The 19,628-nt window shown below is 39.6% G+C and overlaps 2 protein-coding genes across 2 annotated transcripts; one reads left to right on the forward strand and one right to left on the reverse strand.

Moving 5' to 3' along the window:
- Positions 1–4,611: 4,611 nt before the first annotated feature.
- LOC116930218 lies at positions 4,612–16,403 on the forward strand. Its single transcript, XM_045168217.1, has 3 exons — positions 4,612–5,142; positions 13,029–13,518; positions 13,667–16,403. Exons 1-3 carry the CDS (start codon positions 5,133–5,135, stop codon positions 14,943–14,945), a joined length of 1,779 nt encoding a protein of 592 aa, XP_045024152.1. The 5' UTR covers positions 4,612–5,132; the 3' UTR covers positions 14,946–16,403.
- Positions 16,404–17,285: 882 nt separating this feature from the next.
- LOC116930219 (UDP-N-acetylglucosamine transporter) lies at positions 17,286–19,186 on the reverse strand. Its single transcript, XM_032937616.2, has 7 exons — positions 18,970–19,186; positions 18,790–18,906; positions 18,478–18,695; positions 18,294–18,410; positions 18,064–18,210; positions 17,786–17,987; positions 17,286–17,722 (listed from the first exon to the last, which is right to left on the reverse strand). The coding sequence occupies exons 1-7, from the start codon at positions 18,980–18,982 to the stop codon at positions 17,538–17,540; spliced, it is 999 nt and encodes a 332-aa protein (XP_032793507.2). The 5' UTR covers positions 18,983–19,186; the 3' UTR covers positions 17,286–17,537.
- Positions 19,187–19,628: the final 442 nt, after the last annotated feature.

Below are 19,628 nucleotides of genomic sequence, written 5' to 3' on the forward strand. Positions count from 1 at the left end.
TAAAAAAACAAAAAAAAAAAAAGAAACACAATTTTCTTCCACATATAACTCTCCCCTATATAGTTGCATATATAGACCGCATGTAATATATATTCAAGGCTCTTCATGGCGTGGCTATTTTGAATGGCGCTTGTTTATCTTTGATGGCGAGTCACGCGGGTGTTGACAAACATTCGTCTATGTGTCTGTATAGATACGGTGGGCTGAAAAGAAAAGGCTAAAAATGAAAAGCGAGTCACGTAAAAAATGATTACAATCTCATAATCACAGAGGGCTTGTTGCATGCTAATCCATCTACACGCATTTTGACGAGTAGGAAGAAGGACGTTGCTATATGTCACGATAACAAAAGAAAAGCGAAACGCGCAAGAGCGTAAACTGACATATACACACGTCATCAACTGCTGTTCCTTCTTTTTTCTTTCTTTTCTCACCGCCCCTCATTCATGGAATTCAATTGAAACGAAAAGACAATGTGACATGGCAGCATTACAACCGTTTTTTGAGCCTAAAAACAATTTGTGAATGAAAAACTAAAAAGAAATATCCATCTAGCTATTTTAGCGGAAACTAAATATCTATAATTTATTGTTTATTATATGCCAGAATCCGTATATGTAATATATATACACGAACGCGCGCAGTATATGGTCGTTCCGATCTAACGGCAACGTTTTTTGTTTTGTTTTTTTTCTTTTCTCACTATTACGGATAAATCCCGGAAGATGTACACAGCATATACTATAGGCTATATAGTACATTGGACCTTAATTGCACAAGTAACATTGAGGACGTGATCGAAGAACCGCGGGAACTCGATGGCCCGTATAATATCTAACAGCTGCTGCGTCAGTGAAGAAACAACCCCCCCCCCACCCCCGAAAAAAAAATCGCCAATATTTTCGTCCGTTTTACTATATTTTATTTTATTTTTGTTTTAATTAACAAAGAAATAAGAGACGGGAGCTGTTTTTTTTTTTTTTTTTTTTTTTTTTCAAAAATTACATCGATGAACCGTGAGAAAGAGATTACACCGCGACGTAAATTAGACCAGCAACGTGAGTTCTATTGCGATATATAATATAGCCTCGTTCTCTTTGCATTAAACTGTTCCCATCAGTTGGAAACACACACGAGAACAGCCACTCCTAAAAATGTTACGGGTAGACGGGGAAAACCGCGCCGGAAGACATAAATCCCAAAATTCAGGAATTTAAAGAAAAAATAAAAATAAAAATATAGTTACAAATAATAAAAAAATGTATCCCTCATTTGTTTTCGTTATATTCGATGGGCCATGACGTTTGTCACATTCCCCCGACCAGCACGTCGAGATGAAAGTAGCACGCAACGAGCAATGCGTTTTGCTATTTGATGTATACAAGCAAAAGAGATCGACAAAAAGGCAAAACTTTCGGACAAGAGCGAGTTAAGTTTTGGGACGGCTGTGAGTTCCGCTCGCCAAAGTTGACCAGCCATTTCGTGATTTTCACTCGGACTTTCCCTCTTGACAGAGAGTTAACTATATTATATACCATCACGGTAGAAAGAAAGAGAAAATCAAAGAGAAAAACAACCACCTCGTTTTGAATTCATTCCGAACATGTCAACACGCAACACTGCTGAATTCATTAAATAATGACGCATCTCCGTGCTGGCATTTTTACATTAAGAAAACATTCCAAAACTAAATTATATGCAAAACAATTGGATGAACTGTGCATTCCGTGTGTTATTTTTTTGTGTGTGTGTGTTTAAATCCCGTATTTCACATTGTTGTGTGATTCGTGAAATGCGGGATTTAAAAAAAAAAAATGCGTGTAAAATATCCCGCATTGCCACTCTGCTCGATTTATCAGCCAACCTTCCCAAAAAAAATAAAAATTCGGAACATATTTTTCACGGCCAACAGGCGCCAAGTCCGCGCTTTTCAATTATAACTGTGCATTTCTTATATATCTAATGCAATGGGACACAAAAGACGGGGAAAAATAATAAGAAACAACAAAAAAATGAACCGTTGCCCGATCTAACAAGCCCATAAGCCGTTTCCTTTCAAATCGTAGACTATACGGTCGGCCGATTAGGTCATCCCGGCTTAAAGTCCAGCGTTGCATTTCTTTTTTTATAACGTCCCTAATTTTGATGACAGTTTTTTGCTGCGCTTTTGGCAGAGTCACACGTTATTCAACAAACAATGGAAATACGTTATATCTTCAATCGTTTTTCTATACGGTATATACCATCATGCCGGACCAAACTTTCACGACAAATCAGATCGTGAGAAATGTTCATCCACGTTGAAATGAAAAAAAAAAAACATTTTTGATACATAACACGATAAAAAGAAAAACATTGTTTTGATTTCTATCTGATGTGATACAAACTGTTGCATTTCGTGATGTTGCCGCAAGAGTTGGTCATCAAATGGTTTACTTACTTGACCAACCGCTAAACGATCGCCTTTCTTTCGTAAGTATTTCAATTGAAAACGTTTTGAATAAATTTTTTTTCTTTTTCGAAAGGGAATTTATACCAGCGTCAGTTGATCGCACAAAGAATATTTTGATTATATGTATATTATATATAAGAAATAATTCAAATGTGTCCTACTTAATGAATTAATGCAGAGGACCAAACCAAACAAAACTTACTTTTAAAAAATACTGACCACTAACAGTTTCTGTTTGTTATCGGATCATTAGCTAAATAGTTCACTGTGTAGGTCTATATATACGCCATGTGAGAGTCCATAACATTTTTCTTCTTTCTTTTTTCGCGTTCCTGGAACACTATGCCCGCGTTATATGGATGATGGAAACTATGTCTATTTTCATTTTCCCGCCCTTATTATTATTATCATTATTTAAAAAAATAAAAACTGTGTTAACATTTGGAACCATCAGCGCAGCCTCAATTTGCCTATACGGTGCTATCACATTTGAATTACCATATAGTCTATCTTAACAGCTTTCTCTCTCCTGCGTCATGTTTTCGTCGCGATTCAAAGCATCAGTTTCGAAAGAAAACAGAAAACAAATGGCATTTTTTTATCGCGTTAAATGAATATCATTTAACATGCCCTTTTACAGGCCACTTGTTGGCGATGGTATATCGTGCACAGTTTTGGCTATACACATTATAGTGATTGACCATAACTAGTTATCTACACGACGATGAGAAACATGGCTGGATGATGAAGGAGGAACGACAAGGCCAGTGACCACGTTATCGACCAATTTTTATGTCCCCTCTTCTTCTTCTTCTTTCCCAACATCGAAATTATCGACCAGTTTTGTTTGATACGCTTAGAAACCGTTGCCAAGTCATCAAGTCATTTGTTTGTTTTTACTGTCGCAAGTAAATATACGTCGCCTCTCATTGGCTGTACGCTCTTTTAAAAAAAGAGTTGGTGTAGAACTTTTGAAGCAGCGCTCCAAGTTCTTGTTTTATGGTCCGATGTTTTCTTGCATTAATTAAGTGAACACGAACGGGTCAGCGAGTGGTTTAAAACAAAAAAAATTTATTATAATGAAATAAAACAATTGAGAAACAAAAACAAAAATGTCGCTTTGCTGTTATGTTAATTCCATCTCGGACGACCTTCCATTTTTCAAACGGGAAACTACAGGTATATTTAATTGTGTCCTTTTTTTTCCAAAAAAATGTGGCTGTCAATGATCCGCCAATAACGAGAAAGCTATGCAAACCGGTGCTGATGATTGCCGGTTGAAAATCTAAATGCCACATCACACGTTTCACAGATATATAGATGGTCTTCCGAAATAATAATCCGTTTGCCTATATAATATACATCGGGATGTATATATACATGCAGAAATGCTATAAGAAGGTGGGTGCCCTTGAAGGTATTCAAACAGCCTGGGGCAGTTGGGAACTCTCAGGTACATACAGTATGTATTAGGAAAAGAAGAGAGCCAACCAGATATCTCTTAGCCCTGCGGCTGGAGACCTGCAAGAGTGCGAGTAGGTATACATCATCATAAGCGAGGTGAAACTTGCGAGCGAGGAAGGGAGCGCCAACGAAGACGACACTTTCTTTTATGAAAACATATTTCAATGAAAATTGAGGTGCAATCGTGTACCGTCACCGTGACATATGGGGAACTATCGACAATAGCCTATATAGACTATTATTATATACGTTCCCGAAACACAATAGTCTATTGGAAAATGGGGATTAACGGGGTTCAATTCAAATGTTTCTTATCAAAAGGAGAGGGGGATTTTCGTATATTACTGCAGTATACTTTATATATTGTAAACGAAATTTTGTGTTGATTCATTTTTCATTATATAACCGGATGGAACGCCAACGAAAAGAACTGGGTGAGAATTTATATACGCAAAAAAAAAAAATTTGCCTAAATCGTTTTGTTTTGTTGTTTTGTTTGGCTGGTTGGGGTGAGGGAGAATGAATAACATTTAAAAAAAAAAAACGAAACCAGACAGAGAAGTAGAAAGGAAGAGAAAAAAAAAGAAGAGAGGGAAAGAGAGAGAGAGAGAAGAGAAGTAAAAAAAAAATAAAAAGTGGGCGGCGTTATGAAATGGTGAGGCCGCTCGAAGAGTCCAAAAGTCCGTTGTTCAACTCGGGTAGGAAACCAGTTGCAGTCGGAGCAGCGTCCTCGACAGTCACGCTGCTTTCCTATATTTCTCTCCATTGCCGATTCAAAATTTTAAAAAACCAAACAGCTGGTCGCCCCATTTTTGGCTTTTCCGCGTACTTCCGAAAAACAAAAGAAAAAAACAAAAGAAATTCGATATATCGATTTCCAGGTAGTTTTGCTATATTCATCAAACACCACTCTTAATATACGTTCTTGTGCCGATGCGATTGTGGAGAGAGGACTTTGTTGGTCTACGCTTGTATAATAGGCCTACATTAGACCGTGGAGATTGGAAAATCAATTCAAAACAAAAGTGAAACAAAGAACATCAACATCCCAATCTAACCGTTTTGTTAGTTCAGTTTTGTTTTGGTGTTTTCTTTTTTGATTCGATCAAACACAATTCAAAATTGATTGTTAGTGACATGGTGTTTGTTTGGACTTGACGAATCGCCGCACGAAGATTCTTATAACAACCATCCGGTCCGAAAGATCCACAACAAAATGGCCGAAGGTAAACATCAATTTATTTGTTGATTTTTTTATTGTTCTCAAGGTTTTTACTAAGAATTTTTTTAAAGAACAAAAAAATCTAATCAAATCAAATCGCTTTTCCTGGTGGAACATGTTTGAAATATTCGAAATATCGATTTACGCGCTCCCCGTTCCAGCTCGTCTACCTCTTGCAATTTCGCACACAGATGTCGAGCTGGAACGTTATATAGAACTCGCACGGTATAGGATAAAACAATAAAAAAAAAGGGGGGGGGAGGAAACAGAAAAATAAGATATGCATCCGGTCAGTGGCATCCACAATTCGTACACAAAACACGTGACATCAAACCCATGGCAACACCCTTTTCATTTGAAATAGACATGAGCTGCGAGCACTTGACGTGCACACTCACGCCCCACCGTCAAAGGCACGCCACCGTACAATTCAAACATCCGAATTCGTCATTTGTTTTTTTTTCCTTTTTTCACAATAAAAATCGTTGATTTTAATGATCTCAACAAAATACAATTGTTTTTTTCTAATATATATATTTTATATCCATTCTTCTATTAACGAGCGTCTATGCCTTTTCGAAATTGGGGTTCGGCAATAGCGACGATGAGGAAGGTCTATAGCAACGACCACCAACGTAATCGATGATATAGAACTCAAATGCAATATAGAGACTCTGTTCTCTCCCCCCTTTTTTTCACTCGAAATTTATTATAATATACCATCATTTTAATGATCAAGACCGCAATGTTGGCTGGTGCGCACACGGCAACGTATCGAGTGGTATACAAAATGTTGAACATCTGGCGCATTGGGTTGTTTGCTCTTCAAACTTGAAAATTTCGCTGAGACTTGCACGGTGGCCCTTCGCTTTGTAACGGGGTCCGTGTGCTCGATCCGAAAATCAGTCGAGTGCGTATATATACATGTATTATACACCAAAGCTTTTTAGACAGGAAGAGAGTGGCGCAATGCACGTTCACTTAACTCCACATTTTTATGTGCTGTTTTTTTTATTATTTGATGATTATTCTTTTCTTTTTGGCTATGGGCATCTCCCCTTGGCAACGATATCGGTCTATACGCGATATTGGGGTCGTCTATATCTACTCGACAATTTCATTTTATTGGATCACGTTTATACCTGGAGACGACACGAATTATAAAGTGAACACGAACGAGGAAACACAGCACAACGTCCCCGTATTAACAAGTCCGAAAAGAGCGCCCAGGGAAACGAAAAATCTATCGACTCTCTTCAATATGTTGGACACATAAAAACATCCCAAAAATGGAGATGCACTCACGCACGAGCATGTATAATAGTCTACACACACACACATGAAAATCGTTATACGACACTTTGATTGCGTGGCGATGGGTCCTTTCTTCTTCTTCCGTATACTCTTTATACCTACGGATGTGATCCTTACTTCCCCTTCTTTTCCATATTGCGAATGATAAAGAAAGAAAGAAAGAAAAAAAGCCAAGTCATCGGCAATGAGCTCATCTTTTGTGTCTGTATTATATATCCGTGCGGCACTGGGATGACTTTTGATTCGTGAGTCCAGGCGTTTTTTTTTCCCAGGGATGCCATTTTTATTTTATTTTATTTTTTTAAACATGGAGACGTTCTTCCTGTTCCCGCATCCGAAATTCTTTGAGGTCTGCACATTTTGGTTCTGTTCTGTTCTTTTTTTTTTTTTTTGTTTTCTTTTACATCGTGTCATCTTTTGTTTTTAACTTATCTGCTGATGGTTGAAAGTAACCTAAGCGACGCCGGTTGGTACGGCGACGGGGTGAACAGCCTCAGTAGACCTTCGCCGTCGCTCTTTGCGCCTCCAGGTATAGACGCGATGATATTTCCAGGTGATGATGGTCTTCGTATATAGACTCGTTTTCCCTCCCCCCCCCCTCTCCTTTATTTATTTATTTTCTCCGATATATTTACTAATTTCCTGTGCGTTCGTGAATCCCTTTTTGTTTACACCTTTCCTTTTTTTTTCCCCTGCTTTTCAAGGACACAAATGAGCTGTCACATCCGGTGTGTAATCACACTGCTGCCTTCTCGGCGACATCCTTGTCCAATACGATGCTCAAAGGCCATCCATTTTACGTTTTTCAAATCTTTTTTAATCAGCTCTTTTCTCTCTCTAATCATCTGGCAAAACTCCCGTTAGCTCTCGGAATATAAGACATTAGCATTTTTTCGTGACGCATGTTACTGATATGCAAACATTCTGCTATATAATTCCCAAAATGTTTGTCCAACTAGAAAGGCAAGAACCCCCCCGGTCAAATAGATTTTTGTTTTTGTTTCTAGATCGTTCCCACTATCTCTTTTTTTGTTTGTTGTTGTTTTGTTTTAGTTTTTTGTTGTTGTCTAGTCACCTATAATTGGCGTACACGCGTATAGACTATATAATATGCAAAGCGAAATGTAAACACTATACCGTCTGGCGGCGTGATGCTGTAAGGCCAGATATATATAATATCCCTTTTAAACCGATGGCCAGTGTGTGTGTGTGTGTGTGTGTATTTTTTTTTGGGTCGTAAGTTTCTCGCGCGTCCCACCTTATTTTTTTTTTTTCTTCTTCTTCTTTTCTTCGGCTGCGTGAATTCATGCCGTGAGGATTCGCTAGAAAAGAAAAGAAATGGTCCCGTTCGGTTGGTACGGCGTGGTACGGCCGTGGGTCCAGTTGGCTGTCGCCATTTTGCGGTTGCGTGAGCCGGACGATTCGGACGTTTCTCTTGTAGCCTTTTATATACATGTATAATATAATCAGAGCGTCCCAGATCGCGGCCCAACTTCGGTTTGTTATTCAACAACAACAACGAAGACAAATAATGGTCGGCTTCCGCGCACTGGTAATTTTTCTTTTCTTTTTTTTTTTTCATATGTACAGTAATAAACAAGACACACACATACACACACACAAAGAAAATGACTTGTCCTTGTTGCCTTCGGCAGCGGCGCCCCGCAATGGCGAGCCCTTGAGGGATACCCATCAGTTTGTATATACACACGTCAGCTTAATATTGAACCACTTGGTCTCCGCGAGACGGTCTCGAAGGGTCGAGACCGTCACCCGTACATCCCAGTGGGACTATCCCGGCCCTCTGTTGGCTTTCCTCTTACCCTTCCCCCCCTCTGTTGTGGTTGTGGCCTGTGGGGTGTGGGTGTGTGGAGTGTGGCTGCCGCCTTTTTGTTTGTTTTTTGTTTATTTATTTATGATTATTTATGTTTATATTTTTGTCTCTAACTTACTATTTTTTATAAACTATTTGTATTTATTATATCGTTTGAAATTTTTAGACAGGAATAAATTAATATTGGTGTGTTTTCATTATAATATTGTGATTGTCATCCACGGGCAATTGGGTTGGTGGGTCGGAGAAAAGGTTAAAACCCGATTTTGGGGAATCGGGAAAACTATATGTAAAGTTTTAATACTTATAGGAATGGATAAATCTTGATAAGGTCTATCCAATTCTGCAAAATTTTGTTAGGGTGTACTAATTAGGAAAGTAAACCGCTTGCCATTTTACGGGTGGTCGGTGCGGTTTAGGGGTCAGGAACCCCCTATAAAATACGTTATTTCAATAATTTATTGGGAAACTATAGGAACAATTATATTTTGGAAATGGATAGTCTTAGTAGCGCTATCCATTTCTGTAAAATAATTAACATAATTTTTAAACAAACAAATTTTGGACAGACGTTGTTTGTAGTTTTGCGCTCTAGTATATATACTAGATCCAATAGACTTAGTACATTGAATTTTTTAAAACTTTTTTGTGTATGAATATTTTTCGTTATTGTTCGTTTTTGTTTTTTATTTATTATTTATGTATTAACTACTTATACCTTTATTAAATCGCTTTTCATTTATAAACAGGAATGAATTAAACATCGGTGTGTTTCCATCAGAATTATTGTGAATGAACTCTCATGGGCAACTGGGTTGGTGCGGGCTGGAGAAAACGGTTTCACACCCGATTTTGGGACAATCGGGAAACTTAAGTAAAGTTTTAATTTAGGAATGGTATATCTTGATAGATCTTCCTTTCTGTAAAATATTGTCAAATTTCTTATTGGAAGTAAACCGCTTCGGATTTTTCAGGTAGGTCGGTGAGTTTAGGGGTCTAGTTACCCTTTCTCCCAGCAATACGGGAAATTTAAATATTTTTTCGGGAAACTATAGGACCAAATTAATAAATTTTATATAAATGGATAGCTCTTGTAAGGGCTTCTATTTTTATAATTTATGAAAAATATTCTGCACTAAAAGTTTCAAACAATGAAATTATTACTTAGTCTATGGATCGAGTATATCTCTGGCGCAAAACTAAAAGTTCTTGCAAAATTTTTTGTTTATGAAATTGTCTTACTTTTTGAATGGATAGCTCTTGATAAGAGCTATCCATTTTGTAAAATTTATTAATTTTGGTCTTATGTTTTCGAAAATTATTTAAATATTAAGTATTATTCGGGGTGGGGATTACAGATCCCGCTAACCGCACCGCCTACCAATGGAAATGGGTTCTCTTCCATAGTGTTTTGATATTTTTGGAAATGGTCTTATCTTATCCATTCCTATAAGTTTTTAAGTTTTGGACTTATGTTTCCCGATATTAGATCGTGTTTTCCCACCCAGGCCCTGGGATGACATTTACCTATTTAGAAAACACTGGTAATTAATTCATCTATTATATAAATGAAAAAATTATGTGTAAAATATTGTTTTGTAAACTTAATAAAGAACAAACATAAATGTAATATAAATACATGAAAAACAAAAATAGGGCAGCCCGGAAACCCACTTTCATGAAATTGGGAACGAGGAATGAGGTGGGTGGGCAATGAGGGCCGATCCACTGATGTCGTATACACTCTACTTGATATTGAAATCTGTTGGATGACCGCTGTGATTTGTTTTTTTTTAATATGGACTTTGATTTCGCACGCCAACCTGTTCCTTCTCCCCCTCTTCCTTTTTTTTGGTTTTGTTGGTTCTTTTTCCTGGTCAACACCACAAGTCTTGCGGAAACTTGAAGAAAAAGAACAAAAACAATTTTTTTTTTTTTGAATGGCTGATGATGATGGGGCAATTTATTCAAAAATCGCCTTCACCTAAAAGACAACCATTCAATAAAAAATAAAAAAAACGGTTCATTGTCCTCGATTGATCGACCTGTTTCAACGGTACGTGATCGTTTCACCGGCCCACGTATAGACGTGCAGCAAATCATCGGCTCACGCATGCGATTTCCGATTTGTTTTATACATCAACGCGCTGAAGAACGATGTCGAAACCAAAAATTAGAACTTCGCATACAAGCAAATGTCAAGGTTTCTTCGAGTTCTACAGTAGTTTTCAACTATTTCAAACCGTGTCTCGTGGATACATTTCATTTGAATCAAGGCATTTGATTTGATTTGGATTTTGTTTTTGGATTTCACAATGTTCTCAATGCCCTCGTCTATATAAGACCATCGAGCGCTTGACAATCCTGATGGTAGGATAGCGCGCATTGTTTTCATTTCTCCAATTAAAAAAACTTCCCCCCTCCCCCTCCCTGAAATTTTGCTTGCAAGACAATTGAAAATCAGCAGCAGTTTCGTTAATTTACAAAACCGAGCCGGGGTAGACCCTGCGCCATTGTTTCTTCACAGCAGCTGCTGCTGCTGGAGGGTTGAGAGCAAGGCCGCGTGATTCACCCGTGACTAACAGCATTGATATTATATAGCGTCTCCCTCCCCCCTTCCTTCCCTCTTTTTGGCATTTCGTCTCTTCTCGCGGAGTGAAACAATTGCGATTGTACAAGAGCGCGGGGGTGACGCAATTTTGTTAAAACGTCTGGTTTAAGTTTTGTTTTATTTATTTGTTTGTCTATATTCAATGTCGATAGTTTATAAGAGTTATTCAGCTGCTTGACCCTGTAAAAAAAAAAGGGGGAGCGACCTAAAAGCCAAAAAAGAAAAACAAAACTTGTGTATCAGATGTAAATTAGATACGTAATATATATATAGTCTATCTATACTGTATACTATAGTCTACATGATTTGTTTATATTCAAAAGAAAGCCCCTCGGTTTTCTCTTGGCATTTCTTTCGTCATGAAAACTTTGGATGTTTCCTTCTTTTTTTTTTTGGGGGGTGATGGCCTCCGTTATTCAGGTCGGTTCGACGCTTGGGCTTTCTGGGCTACGGTGAGGTACGTGGGGGAGCTACCAAAAAAAAAACAAGGGAGGGGGTCCGCTTTCTCCTGACTTTCTCCTTAACCTACCCAGTCGTTAAAGATTTGAATGGTGTGATTTCCTTTTGGTATATAAAATGCGACACGAAAAAACTTGAGATGTTAGAAGATGATCGCCAAAGAAAAGTGCGTAATATGAAAGGCGATTAACGTGTATAATTAGGCCGTTGATGTGAAGGTGAAATCGTGCTGTCGGTTTGTTTAGTTTTTGGCTGTTGGTGCCAAGTGGAACTCAAGAAGGGCCAAAAAACATGTATACATACATTTTGTTTTCCTTCTTTTCTTTTACACTTGGCGCCCACTAGACGTGTGTGTACAGGTAGATAGCCTCCAGCATGAGAATACATAGCCATTTAGCAATAATATATATATGTTTTTTCCCGCTTCGTGATGCCCTCGATGCCAACGGCGTTCGATGCCAAGGTTGACGTCAGCCGAATGTGGCAAGGTCGTGACGTGGCCATCCTTTTTTACGATTTTCACTTCTTCTTCTTCTTCGTCTAAACGCGCGAACGCGATGAATTAAGCAAACATTCGGCCATTGAATGGCATTTGCTCAGCAATGTCCTTCATCCAAAATCATTCGAAATGTATATTAGTATATACCTATTTACATACCGGCGCTTTGATCGCAAACGTCAACACCGCGTTCACCCGAACAAACAGACGCTATGTGTGTGTGTGCATTCGATATGTTGACGCAACTATACATTGCGGGCGGAGAAGGGAGGGGATCAAACAAAAGTCTGACAAACAATGATGAATCATGTATAAAGTGTGATGCGTCGTTATATTTTCTGCGGAATCTTTTCCTTTTTAAAAAATAATAATAATAATAATCAACTTGTTTTGTTTTGTTCTTTTTTGAAATTTTACCTTGGGATTTTGTGTGTGTGTGTGGCTGTTTTTGACTCTTGGAGGAGCTTAAAGTCTTTTTGCACGTGTTTTATGATTATTTTCTGGTAGTGTTTATTCACCCGGCAGCGGCCCTGACGGATCGACAAGTTATGTCCTTGGCCAACCCCAAATATTGTATTCTCTCACAGCCATCAAGTTTGATTGGATTTTTTCATTCTAGGGACATGGCGTGAAAAACCTGTTTAGACCAACCACAACATCATCAACAACAAAAAAATTGAAAAAAAGGCTATACCCATTTTGATTTGGATGTTTGCTGATTTTCAATGCAAATTCAGTGAAAAATAATAATTATTTAAAAGATATACATCAATGTTTTCTACAGTCACGTTTCGTGTGTGTATCGCGATAAGGATGCAACACGTATAATGCAAATGTGAACGAAACATCACGATGCACTCAAAAGATTATAGCATCAGAAAAAACTCCGTTTACACGTTGCAACGTCCTTCAAGTCTTTTTTTTTTTAAACATTTTCTTCAAAGAAAAATTGTTAAATATTCTTAGATCGGTTTCGATATCACCTGTTGCACATCCTCTCTCGTTCGCACTCCAACAGGGGGAGGGGGCAGTAGAAAAGAAGATCAGAATAAATTAAGAGAAATGAATTTTGGAGAGTTGACTCGCCATGCCCTCATATAGCGTTGAAACTATACTTAAATATTCATAATTTAAAAAACAAAAACAAAAATCTCTTTTGTTTTTGACGTACAGGACAAATTTTGCGCATGTGTCACTGGACAAGATGGCCGCTGCTGGCCGGCGGCAATCATTTGCGACCGTTCCAGCGTTCCGTCTACGTCCTTGTCGTGTGGACTTGCCTTTGCTATGGCCTTTTCCAAATCTCGAGCCACGGGTCGGCAGACTCTTCGTCAAGTGGCGCCGGTGCGGGATATGCCGGAGCCGGACCTGTCAATTCCCGCCTCCTCTTGCAGAAGGTCACAGAGACGCCGTTGACCTCAACGGCCGCCTCCAGCGGAGTGGCCGTCGGCACGGCCACTCAACCCGCCACCAGCACCGATCCGGCCGGTGTCAAAATCGATCGAACGAAACCCACCGACGACGAGGACATGGCGCCGTTCATCCAGCAACGTGTTCCAAATGTGCCTTTCGAGTTCTGGCTTCGTGAAAAGGCCAAGATCTACGGCAAAAATCACACGTGCGCCTTCTATCCCAGCGTGTTTGACATCAAATTCAATAACAAGTGAGTTTTGCCATGCATAGAATATAGCAAGTCATTGAACCGTTTCATTATCCTCTTCGAAAATGATTTGAATATTTCATCGTAAAACAAAAAGAAAAACAAAAACAAAAACAAAAAAATAAATAAATTAAAATTTGTCTTCAAACAGTTACTGGCAAATGTTCCGGTCATCGAACGGGACATTTTACTTGTACGGAGCTTATCACGACAACCGGCCAGCCGTTGCGAAGGCGACCATCCGAATTCTCGGAATGATTGACCGGATTGAACCGACAGTCAAGACGCATTGTTTGTTGTGGTACGACGCGGCCAAAGATCCGGTCGTCATGCCCGTCGTCGAGTACAAGTACGTCTGGAACCAGAAATGGGGCAATTACAAACAGGGGCTCCTTCAACCTTATCTGATGGCCTGTCATCTGCCTACGGCGGCCGTCCTGGCCAACAAGGGATTGCCGCTCGATCAAGTGCCCATCTCCGTTTCTTTGACCGAGAAAGGCTGCGAACCGCCCACCAACAATTTGCGGGTCAACAACAACGTGCCGGCCAAAAAAGGCCGTTTCGCCGTCTGCGTCAAAGGGCTGGATTTCTTGCGGGAAGATCTGAGCGTCCGCCTGGTCGAGTGGATCGAACTGTTGGGCCTACTCGGCGCGGACAAGATCTTCCTCTACGAGCTGGAAGTGCATCCGAACATCTCGAAGGTGTTGCGCTACTACCAGCAGACGGGCCGCGTCCAATTGACGCCCATCACGCTGCCGGGCGAACAGCCGAACGTGCCCGGCTTACGTCACATGTACCTCAAGTCGAAGATCACGAGCAAGCGCCAGAACGAGGTGATCCCGTACAACGACTGCCTGTACCGCAATCTGCACAGTTACGACTACATCGCGCTCATGGACACGGACGAGGTCATCCTGCCTAAGAACGTGCAGACGTGGAACGAACTGATTGACATCATCGTGCCGAAATCGTTGGCCGCGGCCAATTACACGCGCGCGTCCTATAATTTCCGCAACGTCTACTTTTGGGACGATGCCGAACATTCGCACAGGTGGGAGGCCAACATCCCGCGCCACATGCACATGCTGCAGCACGTCTACCGCAGCTATAATTACACGAAACCTAATCAGTACGTCAAGTGCTTCCACAACGTTCAGAAGATTCTGACGCTGCACAATCACTTCCCTCTGGCGTGTCTGGGCGGCGGGTGCACGTCCTATCCCGTCGAACCCGAGACGGCCCATTTGCAGCACTACCGCGCCGATTGCGTCAGCACGTTGAAGAAGAGTTGCGACACAGAGTACAAGCAGCATCTGGTCAAAGACACCATCATTTGGCGTTACAAGGAGGACCTCATTCCTCGTGTTTCTCAAGTGCTCAAGTCTCTCGATTTCTTCGATCAAAACAAGGGCGAAGCCAATCAGCTGTAGAGCCATACACACTTTGTTTGGGGGCCGGTTTGTTTGGTGTCTCGTCAAGGACCAGACACACCCAACACACACGCACACATCCGTATGTTTTTTGTTTTTTGTTTGTTTATGAAACCATGACATTTAAAAAAAAAAAGAGAATTTCGTTTTGTTTGGTCGGTTTGTGTAAACACGTACTGTAGTCAGACGCTCAAGACAAAACACACTTAATTGGATGGCAGATTAAAAATAAAAAAACAGAGGAGGAAGGGGCTTATGCATAATGAATGCATCGTCAGTCAAAATATAGTTTAGGGAAAGCTCAATGTTTCTTTGGCACCGTCGCTTCTCTCCGACATCTCGTCTCAGCATGGACCAGTCGACCAATTCCTATTGTATGTAATCACCGTTTGTCAACAATAGGATATTAGATAGAAATGTTGAGACATTCAAAGTTTTTTATTCAATTTTTTAATGAGGAGGTTGAAGAGAGAGAGAGAAAAAAAAACATGGCCGCGGTGCTTACTCTATCGCGATCTACGTCCACACGTCAGTCGTTTTTTTGTTTTTTTTGGTTTTGCAATTGAAACGAGCTATTCACACACAGTGCACAATTTGTGTTTGTTAAACTAATAATTTTTCTTGTATGTGTTTTTTTTTTTTAATGTTATAGCCTACCCAGTACTGAATGTCCTTGTTTCTCTTTCTGTTTTAATTCCTTCGGCATGAATGACGTTGAATGGTTTCGAAAGAAAATAGATAAAAGCTTTTTTATATGATGCAATCGATAATATTGTGCTTTTTGGTTTTTTTTTTTCTTTTTCTTTTGAGCACCGAGTTTGGAGAAGACGCACAACTCTCCGGTGAAGATAACGTGCGATGTGATGATTTATCTTGCGAACAAGCAAAAATAGCTTTCATTTTTTTCTTTTTAAAGACTTCCATTTTCATTTTATCTAACGGAAAGACAAGAACTGAAATCTCGAATAATCCAATTTGACATGGCCACGTCCATTGCCAAACCATCATTTCCATTATTATGCAAAAGTGCTTGTGTTATTTCACTCAGTTTTTTTTTTCAAATTTTCTTACATTTTTTTTTTTACATCCAGAAAAGTTAAACATTCATTTGATTCTATTTCAATCAATTTTTTGTTTTGTTTGTGGACTGTGAACCACTCGTGAGACACATTTCTGTGAAATGCACACGCCACCCCCCAAAATCGCACTTCGCTTTTTGTTCACTGTTTTTACTGTAAATGGTGCACGATTCATTATATATTATTTTTTTCCTTCTTGATCATTTTTTTTTTCGTATATTCTTAATGCCTTAGCCACCATCCGTAATTGTCGGCAAAATCAATTTGTTTTTTCTTCAAATACGTGTCCATACCGTCCTATATTAGATACGCAGCCTGTTGCGTATCATTGTGCTAGTGTTTTTGTGAATTAAAAACGATTACAAAATAAGAAAACGTTTCTCTTTTTAACTTTTATCTCGTTTAACACGTGTGGGTGGAGTCTTGCCTTCTTTTGGGAGAGGCCTGCACGGCAAGTTTTCACCTCTATGATGATTTTAAAACAAACTTTCTCCTCGACTGGCACATCTGTATTAAAACTTGATCGGCCATCTTTGCGTACGATCGCTTGACGGGTTCTCACGCCATCGAACTGTAGTCGTCTGCTGTAAGGAAGTGTGTTCTCGATTTCTAAATGCAGCCAGGTGTCTGAGAAGAAAACGAAACGACCAACTCTTCTCGACGACATTGGTCGTGGGACGATTTAGTCTCGCTTGTAAACTGTAACCGCATTGCAAACAGAATTCTTTCATTACCAATAAATAGTTTTTCTCCTCTCTCGTACAGAAAGAATATGTCGACACTGTGACGAGTGCCAACTCGTTTCCATAGGGGGGGAATGTTGCGAGTAGTGGATGATTATTGCGACAGGAATCAGTAACCGAGACATGATTCTTAATAAAGCGTGCAATGCCATCCGTTCTGGTGGGCTGGCTGATATACTGGTATTTCCAGTCCCTTTTCGGATGTTACGCATCAGTTGTCGACGACCTTGCCTTTGATTCGAATCAACACGAATCACGCCATTGAAGCAAGGAAAGATACGGATAAAGAATCTCGATCTGGAGCTTCCGGATTTGACAGTTAAAACAAGGTCCGTATAGCCTTGAAGCGTCCGGAGAGAAATTACCATCAAGTTCTTCTTCATTCCAACTGAAAGAGATTCTGGTAAACAAAATATTAAAAAATTAAACCTCGTACGATTCAATTTCACGACCTTTCAAAGCAGCTTTCGCCACGAGTTGACAGTTTCCTAATATACCTGTTTTAACAGTTTTCTTTCTAAATTTTTAAAAATTGTATTTAATCAAACAACACAAAAACACACTCTTGGATTTTCAAACGCAATGCAATGTATAGAATGAGAGGCGTATGGCTATCGCACCTGATGCAGCAACAATAACTGGGAAAAATAGTTTCAACATTCTCCACCACCACCATCGGTTAACGAAAACAGCAAATATTATAATGTGCAATAAATGGACAGTATTAACTCCCAGAAATGGAATAGAGAGCAACTTTTGAGATACTAGTCTCAAATTTTATCAGCTTGAGCATGCATGTTCTTGGGCGGAGTGTAGCTGTAGAGAAACACTGAACCCATTACTAGTAATGTACCGAGAGAGAACTGTAGGGTCAAGTTAAAATCGAACAGGTAAATGGACAGCACGCAGGACAATATGATTGCCAACGAAGTCGCAAATCCTTTCAGGATGTTGTCTGCAATGAAGAAAATCGTTTTATGTAACGAGCAAGTTGTGAATATGAGACAGTAGGAAATACCTGCGTATTTAACGACCATAGCTACCAATAGTCCTCCCGTTGCTTGAAGGGTCACAAGGTACCAAATGAAAGCGTCATACCCGAAAAAGAATCCTTGCGAACTAATGGTACTCCAGTCGTAGAGCAAACAGGTGAACAAGCCGAATGGAAGAGACAGGAAGCTCAGCTGGATATTTCGCATCCATACTGATACATTGGATCCCTAAACATAGCCAAGGAAACATAATTATTAAGCAAAAATCGTACAGAACTCTTTGCGATTCTTTCATGGCACTTACCTTAAGAATCTTTTCAAAATAAATGCCGGCAAACCCAGACAATACACAGGCGGATAACGCAGCACTGAAGCCAACCCATCGGTGCTGCTCAGGGCCAGATGGGACTGTTTTATCCGATTTTTCCGGCTCGGTCTGGGCTAATTGAACCTTCAAAATAATTCAAATTAATCTACATTCGTACTTCTAACGATCGTCTATTTAAGTTGATGTAAATGCCAATTTTTCTGTACCATAGCAACACCAACCAGCAACACTACCAATGCTGTCCATTGGGTAGCTATCAACTGCCGTTTCAATATAGCCACTGTAAAGAGGGCAGCGGTGAGAATTTTTAACTGGTATGTGACCTAAGGAGAAAGAAAGAGAGATGGTTGATACAATTTGTTTTCTATAGATTGCCTTCTCCCATGGTACCTGATATGTGGCTGCATCCAGATGGGAGGCGGCAACATACAGTAGATTGTTTTGTACAACATAGACCATTGAAGGTACACAAACTTTCAATGTATCAAGAGGTTGTTTGATTATCTGAATGTTTATAGCTTCTTTGAGTTTCATGAGTGAGTTTCCTTCCTCATGGTACACAAGCCAAAGGCAAGAGATTAGCTTAACAAACTCTGACATCAAGACCGCTACATTAGAAAGAAATAGAGTTAATAGGTGATGATAAATTTACATTGTTTACAAGTTGAAACATAAAAGGCAACCTGTGGATTAAAAAATTACCTGTTGATGAGAGGAACATATCTCCCACCCTTATTCTGGCATAACGCATGCTCAATCCAAGTGCTGCATTTTGTACCGTCAGGGTAACAAGGCTAATGTATTTCATGTTTTCAGAATCTGTAGAAGCATCTTAAATACAGACCATCTCAATGTATGAATTTTTAAAATAAGGTACTTTACTTTTTAGTTCCATCGCTGTTGTAGTCTATTAAGTGCCCCAAAGGAACGGTAATACTCTACGGTTATATTCAAACAACTAAAACAAAGACTTTGTAGAAAGGTTCCCTTTATTGCTTCATATCCACAAAATAGGTGACGTATACAACTATACAAAATTTCACGTTTGTAATGAGCTCGTTGCACTTGCAGACGCACTTTATTGTGCTATGTGCCAAGTTTTTTTTTTTGAGGTGGGGAGTAGGCTCGGCCCCGATCTCAATCTAATCGGGGACACCGCAAACCCTCACCGAAAAAAGAGAATCGGGTCGTTCGGTACGGGGATTATTTTTTTGTGCGGTGCGCTGCTAGCACCAGTGCTGCACCGAAAGCACAAAGCACCGCTTAAGCCATAGGGGATTGCCTCATCAGTGACCTTGTCTTCTGATAGGTCAACAAAATCACGTGACTTGGGTCCCACTGTGTGCAGTTGGTCTCTCAGGGTAACTCCCACTTTCCAATTTAGATGATGAAAAAGGCACCCCCATAATTTTTTAAGGGGCGAAAATGTACGTTTCAGTTTTTATTTATACCCTTAACGCATACTTAAATAAAATATCTAAATAATAGAAATAATAAAATAATGTTAATAATGTGTGATATTACAAATGATATGTGTGTAT

The sequence above is a fragment of the Daphnia magna genome, linkage group LG1 (genome assembly GCF_020631705.1).
Source record: "Daphnia magna isolate NIES linkage group LG1, ASM2063170v1.1, whole genome shotgun sequence".
NCBI classification, from domain to species: Eukaryota; Metazoa; Arthropoda; class Branchiopoda; order Diplostraca; family Daphniidae; genus Daphnia; species Daphnia magna.

Coding starts and splice junctions, on each gene's coding strand:
- LOC116930219 (XM_032937616.2), bottom strand. Junction 18,696..18,789: donor TATGTTCCTCTCATCAACAG/GTAATTTTTTAA, acceptor TTTCTAATGTAG/CGGTCTTGATGTCAGAGTTT. Junction 18,211..18,293: donor TGCTGGTTGGTGTTGCTATG/GTACAGAAAAAT, acceptor ATTATTTTGAAG/GTTCAATTAGCCCAGACCGA.
- LOC116930218 (XM_045168217.1), top strand. Junction 13,519..13,666: donor GACATCAAATTCAATAACAA/GTGAGTTTTGCC, acceptor GTCTTCAAACAG/TTACTGGCAAATGTTCCGGT.